The sequence below is a fragment of the Setaria viridis genome, chromosome 9 (assembly GCF_005286985.2).
Source record: "Setaria viridis chromosome 9, Setaria_viridis_v4.0, whole genome shotgun sequence".
Classification (NCBI taxonomy): domain Eukaryota; kingdom Viridiplantae; phylum Streptophyta; class Magnoliopsida; order Poales; family Poaceae; genus Setaria; species Setaria viridis.
In genome coordinates, this window is record NC_048271.2 from 47,651,439 (window position 1) to 47,659,850 (window position 8,412).

An 8,412-nucleotide genomic window follows, 5' to 3' on the forward strand; every position below is an offset into this window, starting at 1 on the left:
AGAGTACCCAGAGGTGCAGCGTGTCACTGATAAGCTGCTGGAGACACTAGAGGAATTTATGAGGGACCGGGCGAAGCGGCCAAAGAGCCCACCACGGGAGCCTGAGCCTGAGCCTGTCAAGGAAGAACCTGAGCCAGATATGAACGAAATCAAAGCGCTTCCAGCACCTGAGGATTTTAAGGTGCCTGAACCTGAGAAGGTTGAGGAAGAGGTGAAGCCAGAGCCACCCCCGCAGCCACAGGGTGACTTGGTGGATCTCAGAGAAGATACTGTAAGTGCAGATGAACAAGGTAACAGGCTTGCTTTGGCTCTCTTCCAGGGACCTCCCGCTGCTGGTGGAAGCAATGGTTCGTGGGAGGCGTTCCCTTCCAATGGTGGCAACGAGGTGACTTCGGCATGGCAGAATCCTGCAGCTGAGCCTGGGAAGGCTGATTGGGAGCTCGCCCTTGTGGAGACAGCAAGCAACTTGTCCAAGCAGAAGCCTGCAATGTCAGGTGGTATGGACCCACTGTTGCTGAATGGTATGTATGATCAGGGTGCTGTGCGCCAGCATGTCAGTCAACAGGTGACCACTGGGAGTGCCAGCAGCGTCGCGCTGCCTGCTCCTGGACAGAAAACTCAGGTCCTGGCTCTGCCTGCACCAGATGGTTCGATGCAGACTGTTGGTGGTGACCCCTTCGCGGCATCCCTCACCATCCCACCACCATCATACGTGCAGATGGCGGACTTAGAAAAGAAGCAGCAGTTCTTGACACAGGAGCAGATGATGTGGCAGCAGTACCAGAGGGACGGCATGCAAGGGCAATCGAGCCTGAACAAGCTCGACCGGGCTTACAACAACGGGTTCGCCCCCAACCCGGCCATGCCCTACGGGATGCCTGCGGTGTACAACACGAACCCCATGCCGATGGGGTACACTGGGAACCCTGGGTATTATTACCCCACTTACTGAGAAAGTCAATTCTTTGTTCATCCTTACAGTTGCTGTGAATTTTTGTTCTGTATTGTGATCTTACTCCCAGCCATGGGGTTGTGTCCAGCATCAGCTGTTGTTCCCCCGTCTCTGGATCAAACCTTTTGGTCTCATATATGTAATGTAATTTTATTTGTTTGGAACCAAATGCAGCATCCGAGGGTGGCTATAGTCGATTACATAATCTCAGATGATTTTTATATTGTTTTTACAAATCTTCTGTCTGTTGTCACTTCCATTCACTTGATGTTGGTTTGCTGTGTTGTTGATGTTCCTGACAGAGTGGTACTGGATGTCACATCTATGATCTACCTGCTGTGATGAGAAATGCTGTGTTCCTCAGATCTGGATCTCCACGTCTGTTGCAAAAGATTGCTGGTCGTTGGCGTTAGGGGTGTCATGGTTGGTGGCTTAATCAGTTATTACAACTATTTTTGCTGGGACATTAGTTTACGAAACGGACTTTGTGAGACCTACTTTTTAGCTTGTTGCTCGTTGAAGCATATGAATCCTGTCGCGTGTACTGGATCCGCAATGGCGACAATTGTTCGTGAAAACAGTCTTTTCAGCCAGGGTAAAAAAAAGGTAAAACGCAATAGGTGAAATTGCGGTGAAAGTCAACAACGTTGCACTTCCTGGTTCGTGCTAAGAACGACTGGGTATGGCTGTATGCTAAAATATCCAATCGCCATGACCAAATTTGTGGCCCCTCACTGACTCACTAGTCGTTAGGTTCGCTTGCCGGTCTTCTCGTCGTTTCCTGTCCCTTTCCTTTCCAGTGTCTGCTGTGCAGCAACACTGCAACATGATATCTCGCTGTCATACTCATATGGACGTGCACCTTGGCATCTCTTTACCTGATCCATTCTTCAATGCTTCCTTGACGCCTTTGAAGTGTGATAAAGAAACGGGTAAAAAGAAGCTGGAGATGATTTTCATTCGCATGGCAGGTTGCGTTAAACTGAGAGGGTGTTTTGGCCGATAGGGGCGTCGCGGAGTGCGCGCTTTCCCGGCCCGGCACTCTCCGCCTGATGGCGACCTCCGGCCGGATAACAACCACGTCGCCGTCGCCTACTTGCCTGAGGTTGGAGATGATATCTACGGCTCGTCGAGGCCATAACTTCCTTTCTGTATGCGAATCGATGGTGCTTCGTGGGCCGTCGTGGCGAGGAATATCACAGCACCAAGCTGGGGCCCTTTTGTAGCATTTGGAAAGCCTTCAGATTAGCAGGCTGCCAATTGTCTGAAGACTCCCCTTCATCGACGCAACTGAACGGCCTGGCGACAGTGAAGCAAAGCGTAACCTTGGATCTGGCCTCAAATGCGTTCGGGTCGCACTGCAGGCAATTTTTTTTCCTTTTTCCAAGGAACTACAGGTCAGTTTGATTTGAAACCAGCGACCGGTATCGTTTGCGTTGACAGGATTTCAGGCGCACTTATACTTGCAGCTTCTAGGAAAATATGAGGAAACCCAGAATTTTGCATCACTACAGATTTTGTGTACAACATCCAGAGTTCGGCGACAAGCTGACAGTAGAGATTTCGCCTGGACAGAATCCGTAGTTCGGCGACAAGCGGACAATAGAGATTTCACCTGGACAAACTGTTAAGTACATAGCTAGAATTGTATTCGTTTTGGGATGTAGGGAGTACAGATTTCACCTGAACAAACTGTCTAGGTAAATAGCTTGAATTGCATTCATTTTGGGATGGAGCGAGTATACATAACTAGGTCCTCTCTGAAATTTTTCATGCATTCTTGCAATTTTCTAGAGCTACAAGGAGTGTTGCCTACAACTTCACGCCCAGTGACAGCAACTTTTCAAAAAATGCTGATTTTTTGCATGTTAAATTAGACAGCAGAGTCCAAATGATGATCACAACAACGAATGACAATAAATGCTACAGCAGTAACAATGAAAGCAGGCTTCCAGAATTCTGGGTCATGTTGTCACAGTTGACCCACTCCCGATTCCCGATCCCCATGTTTCAGTTCCATCAGGTCAGATCTTCAAAATGGGCTTTCGCTTTCAATCATTTCGGCTTCAGAAATTCTCTAATGTTACAGAGCATGCCTTTGTCATACGGATTTACAAATTTGACTTCCAAATCTGCATTTGAGGGGGGAATGGACAGACGTGTACCAGGTTAAAAAACCACTCGGGAAATCAAGTGCTCAGCCATAATGAGGATATGGAAATAACCTGATTGAGGCTGTTCCCTCATCTGGAATTCAGGATATTTCTTCCAGTTTATCTGGAAAATCTCACCTTTTAGCTACAAGAAACAGCTAACGAGAAGACGACCTGCAATTGATGAAGAAAGAGTCCAAAGCATGGGAAATTTGAAATTACCCACTCATCTGTCTTGATGTTGAAGCAGATGCAATATATGTGCCACATCAAGAACACAACCTGGCCAACAGAGCAGAGGATGAACATTAGAAATAAACATAGTAGTAAGCCATCACAGGTCATAGAATAGAACATGAAGGTTGAAGTTTTAATTAGCATGATTGGTGGCCATACAGATGTGGACACTCAATAGTATAGGAGGTGCTGTCTTGCCTCCAAACACTAAAGAGTAACAGATTGCTGGCACAGCAAGAAAAGATGGGCATACATTTTCGAATTCTGCCACAGAAATGCAGAACAATGGCCGCTGAAAACTTTCAGATGCCTGGCCAATATTTGCAAACAGGCCAAAATGATTTAAGAGACTGAAATCGTATTATCTTGTAGCACGCTTTTGGCGCATCTTTGTCAGGATTGTGGGGGGCTGAAAATGCTTCTCTTTCTTTAACAGATGCTTCAATACACAGCCAGTGAATATGTCATGTTGTGAATCAATACAAACATAGATTGGCCACTTGTGATCTTTATTGAAGTAGTCCAAAAAGTTGGGAGTTTGCAATACAATTAATCCACGGGAAAACATTAACATATAAAACCACCAGTAGTAAGTCCATGCTGCGAATTTGTCAATATTTTTCAAACCCTACTTTATACTTTTCGTTCTCATAATTTACTAAATAGGATCAACATGACCATCAGCATGAGAGGCCAGTCGTGACTCATAATATATCATTTTTCTGAAGCTCTCCTAGCGATGAAACGCTACTTCTGATCAATCGATCACATACGCAGCTGATGCCAGGCCCACAATTTGGATAAGCTAGACATTTTGTTATGAAACAATGCTACCACCCATGCTGTCACATTATGCTTGCAAGTGCACAGATAAATGTACATCATCAAAAGGTGTAGTTACATCCTAAAGGTTAGGAGCAAACCTGCCAGACCACCTGGAGGATAGAGAAGAGCATCGTACTGATTACCAGGTTTAGAGATACAGGATTCTGTAAAGAAAATTCGTACATCCAGTAAGCATCATGTGGTCATTCTCATTGAAAATTAGAAATCAAGATATTGTTTGATGGACAAATAAAATAGAAGGCAAGACCATACGGGTTTCTCTGAAACATGCAAGACAAACTCACAGAACCAGTAAGACGACAATGGTATAAACAGCCACACAGGCTCAGAGCATAGCTAACATGATAGCTTTCCATTATAGCGTGATCAGTCTGATTTGAATATATTATCAATGATTGTGCTACTTAAAGCGCACCCATAGGGCCTATGCAGTAAAAGAATTGAAAAGCTACCAGCATAGATCATTCAAGGAAATAATTTTTGCAGGAAAAAGACTAATGAGCATGGTTGAAAACATTTACTTAATAAGTGTATGATTTGTTTGTTAAGGAGAGATGAACATGTTCAAAAGCAGTACCAATGCAAGAAAAACCAGCAAAAGAAATTGCCTTGGGAATTCATGCATGCAAAATGAGATATGGAAAAAGTTACCTCCGATCTTAGAGTTCCTGAATTAATGCATCTGGTAATATCTGCACAGCACGTAGATGAAGTTGTCAAACTGTAGGTCTGAAATTATTTGACTACTAAAACTCCAAAACAAATACTAACATAGTTGCACAGTAATTTTCGTTAGAAAGATAAGAAATAACCACAGAAGTTAAAGCATGTATACTAACATCTGCTAATAGGGGAAACCCAAAAGTCATTTCACAGAGCAAAGAGACAAACAGCATACATTTTGTTGAGCACATTGTATATGTTGATTCAGCAACAACAAATCCTGTCAAAAGGGCCATAAACAGCCGATGATTCTTCTGTCCTGCAAAATACATGCTACAGATTAGAATGCGTACCTACACAATCAAGCCACGAGAGAGGCAATGGTACACACGAGGAACATGGAATATAATACCTATGCAAGTACCAAACGCAGGGCAATGATGGTCATAGCCCCTAATGGTTGCTTTGCACCAGTTACACTGCCTGACACGAGAGAGCATTGGGAGCTTCTACGTCAAAAGTAGAAAAGGTGTTAACAACTTTATATATTTCAAGCAACTAACCTAGAACAACTTCATTTAAAACAAAACTTCCATAACACCTCACTCGGGTAAATAGCTTCCACAAAATCCTTGCAGCCAGCTTCCTCTAAATATGACGAATCACAAGCAACAATACCAGGATCACCAGATAAAATTCTGCAATAAAAAGGGTCAAACTAAGCCCTGCATCTTCAAGGTGATGTTATGCAAATGCCACCAATTGCAAGACTTAGAATTGCACAGCACTATGGTAAATTCACTTATCCTAGCTTAGATTTGTAAAGTTCATTGGAATAGAATTGTTCCTGAAGATGAACTAACCTGTAAAGGCCCCACAGAAGCAGTGCACATTCCGCATTTAGTAGCATGTCCAGCAGAGAAGAAGTGTCTGCAAAAATATTTGAGTGATTATAAATCTACTATACCAGAAGCAGATATATATACAATAATACACTCACTTGTATGTCCTGCCTCCCAAATGGTGACATAAAAGACAACAAATCTATGCATACATGAGTGGTAACTCAGCTATCACACAATCATTTCCTATCCTGCTAGGCCAATTTATGGCACCTCATCCACAATATCCCAATAAATATGCAACAAAATATGTAACTGCTTACAAATCTACTATGCTATACAAGAAGCAGATATATTACACACTCATGTGTACTGTAGAGAGATAGGGAAACACCGCACACCCTTGGAGGGGGGGGGTGACCTTTCATATATATAGCCATATAGGCTTGATGTACAAGAAACATGAGTACAACACATATACGACTATACATACTCTAATACGTACATCCTGCTCCCAAATGTTGACATAAAAGACAACAAATCTATCATACATGAGTGGTAACTCAGCTATCACACAATCATTTCCTATGTCCTGCAGTCCTGCTAACCAATTTATGGCACCCCATCCACAATAGCCCAATAATATTCAACATCTGGTCCAAAATAGATGAGGTCCTAAAAGTATATGAAGTTAACTTAATAAACCTGCAAGTACTCCATTGGCACGTGAGAATGAGATCAATCAACTAAGCACCAAAGATGCTTCTATTTTATTAAGGTTCTTTTTTACATATATACTCAGAAAAAAATCCATGGTAAAGAAGACAATAGGTCAAAGGTGTATAGGAGACCGTGCCCATGCACTAAACAAGTAAATGGCCAAATGGGGATAGAAGTATATCATACAATACAATAATGGCTTGTATCTGACAAATAGCGATGCAATACAGTGTCAAGTAGGGGTGAGCACAAACAAACCGTGCTAGATCCTGCAAGCATTTTGATTTGGAAAGAATAATGGGTGAGCACAAATCAACTGAGTGTGGTGTGTCAATGCCCGAACCCTTTAGCTGCCATTGCCCAAATTTGAAGGACTACACAGGGTCTGTCCGTAGATCAAACTGACCGTTACGGTGTTACTCTATGTTTTCAAAGTTGTACAACCCTCAAGGGATGAAGGTATCATGAAGCACAAAATTAACTCCTACCAACTCAACCTAATCAGCAAGACCTGATCAAGCAAAAGCAACAGATAAACTTAAATCCTTTCAGCCATTTTGGTTCAGTTTGGAACCTGGGAAACTGGTACGCTAAAGAGGTCTGCTTCAGCTATAACTTTTCTCCTAATTGTACTTATTTTGCTGATATCATTTAGGTTGACAATGTCAAAACCTACCGAGGAGTATGTTTGTCGTGTTTGTTCTGTTTGAACAAAAAGATTCAGTTACATAGGACGCGAGCAAACTAACCGACTACTACTCACCTAAATCAGGAAACGTCCTCAGCTTCACTCAACTGAATGCAGCACGACAAAAATAGCAAATGTCCGCAGCAATCGGCAGCATCCAAGTGACACCCTACCAATCCACCGCATTAGCAAGACAAATGTTAAGGCGATGCTCAAGAGCTCACCTCTCCTGATGACGAAGACGTAGACGCCCCACAGGAGGAGGATGTTGAAGAGCACGAAGAGCGGCGCCGACGCCGCCACCCCGATGAACCTCCTCCACAGCCGGCCCAGCACGATAGCCGCGAGGAACACCAGGCCTAGGCAACCAAAGCAGCATCAGAATCGCGCTGAGAGGGGGGAGGGGGCGCGGGCGCTGGCAGGAAAGCGAAGCGAGCGAGATAAAGCACCGACCCGCGATGGGGAGCATGGCGAGGAGCGAGAGGGAGGGGAATAGCCGCGGCACCATCGCCACGGCGAGCTGCGAGAAGATCACGAGGCCGCATGACGCGAGCGCGGACCACAGCACCTCCCACGGCGACGACGACGACCTCCGAAGCCGGTGGAGCCCCGTCGCCAGCCTGCTCATCGCCGCGGGAACTACCTACTACTCCGCCGCCGCCGCCTCCTCGGCCCCCGGACCATCAAGGCGGGCGGCCGGAGGGAGCGGAGGATCCAACCGGGCTCCGGCGGGGGACGACGCCGATCTCGACGGGGCCCGCGAGATGGGAGCGGGAGTGGGGGAAGGAATCGGAGGAGGTCCGAGGCGAGGCGAGGCGAGGCGAGGCGAATCTCAGTGGACGCGGTGGGGAGGGAGAGCGCGCGGCGGCGTTTCGTCGAACGTGTGCGGTGCGCGGAAGTAAGCGGCAACAGTAGAACTGTAGAAGGCGGAATGGTCTCCACTCCGCCGCAACTCGCAAGCTGTCGCCGGTTCGGGGAAAAAGATAAACTCAGTCTGAACGCGGTAATTTGTTTTCTTTCAGTAACTAAATGAAGAGAAAAGTTATCACTTTCCCTTTTATTTTTCCCAGTTGGGCTGGCAACAGGCAACCCGGTACTGTCGCTACTGGTCGGATATTTTCGCTGCGGTAGAATATTCTTGTTGTTTTAGGCAGCTCGCGTCTACCGTTGCTACTGTTGCGCTGCTGAACCCGTGGCGGGCCGGAATGGCGTGCTTGTGCACGTACGCACCTGCCTGCCTGGCTGGTTGTAGCCGCGCATGCGTGCGTGACTCAGCGTGAGTGAACTGTAGGAAGCTGTAGCAAAGGGTAG

At 45.7% G+C, this 8,412-nt stretch overlaps 2 protein-coding genes across 4 annotated transcripts in view; one reads left to right on the top strand and one right to left on the bottom strand.

Annotated features, from left to right (window-relative positions):
• LOC117836066 (putative clathrin assembly protein At2g25430) overlaps positions 1 to 1,188 on the top strand; it is a 2,945-nt gene extending 1,757 nt beyond the window's left edge. Inside the window, exon 2 of the mRNA XM_034715425.2 lies at positions 1 to 1,188. This exon is cut by the window's left edge and continues 1,067 nt beyond it. Within this exon, the coding sequence (XP_034571316.1) occupies positions 1 to 952 (952 nt within the window). The 3' untranslated portion in view covers positions 953 to 1,188.
• Positions 1,189 to 2,649: 1,461 nt separating this feature from the next.
• LOC117836067 (uncharacterized) lies at positions 2,650 to 8,055 on the bottom strand. Of its 3 annotated transcripts, none has more exons than XM_034715427.2 (11): positions 7,555 to 8,055; positions 7,326 to 7,460; positions 5,715 to 5,781; positions 5,453 to 5,549; positions 5,264 to 5,357; positions 5,087 to 5,170; positions 4,840 to 4,880; positions 4,266 to 4,331; positions 3,328 to 3,387; positions 3,178 to 3,229; positions 2,650 to 3,084 (listed from the first exon to the last, which is right to left on the bottom strand). In XM_034715427.2, the coding sequence occupies exons 1-11, from the start codon at positions 7,727 to 7,729 to the stop codon at positions 3,008 to 3,010; spliced, it is 948 nt and encodes a 315-aa protein (XP_034571318.1). In that variant the 5' UTR covers positions 7,730 to 8,055; the 3' UTR covers positions 2,650 to 3,007. The 3 variants fall into 3 exon arrangements, with proteins under 3 accessions (XP_034571318.1, XP_034571317.1, XP_034571319.1); XM_034715426.2 differs by having other exon boundaries at positions 5,264 to 5,360; positions 7,555 to 8,054; XM_034715428.2 differs by lacking the exon at positions 3,178 to 3,229 and having other exon boundaries at positions 3,244 to 3,387; positions 5,264 to 5,360; positions 7,555 to 8,051.
• Between the last annotated feature and the right edge of the window lie 357 nt (positions 8,056 to 8,412).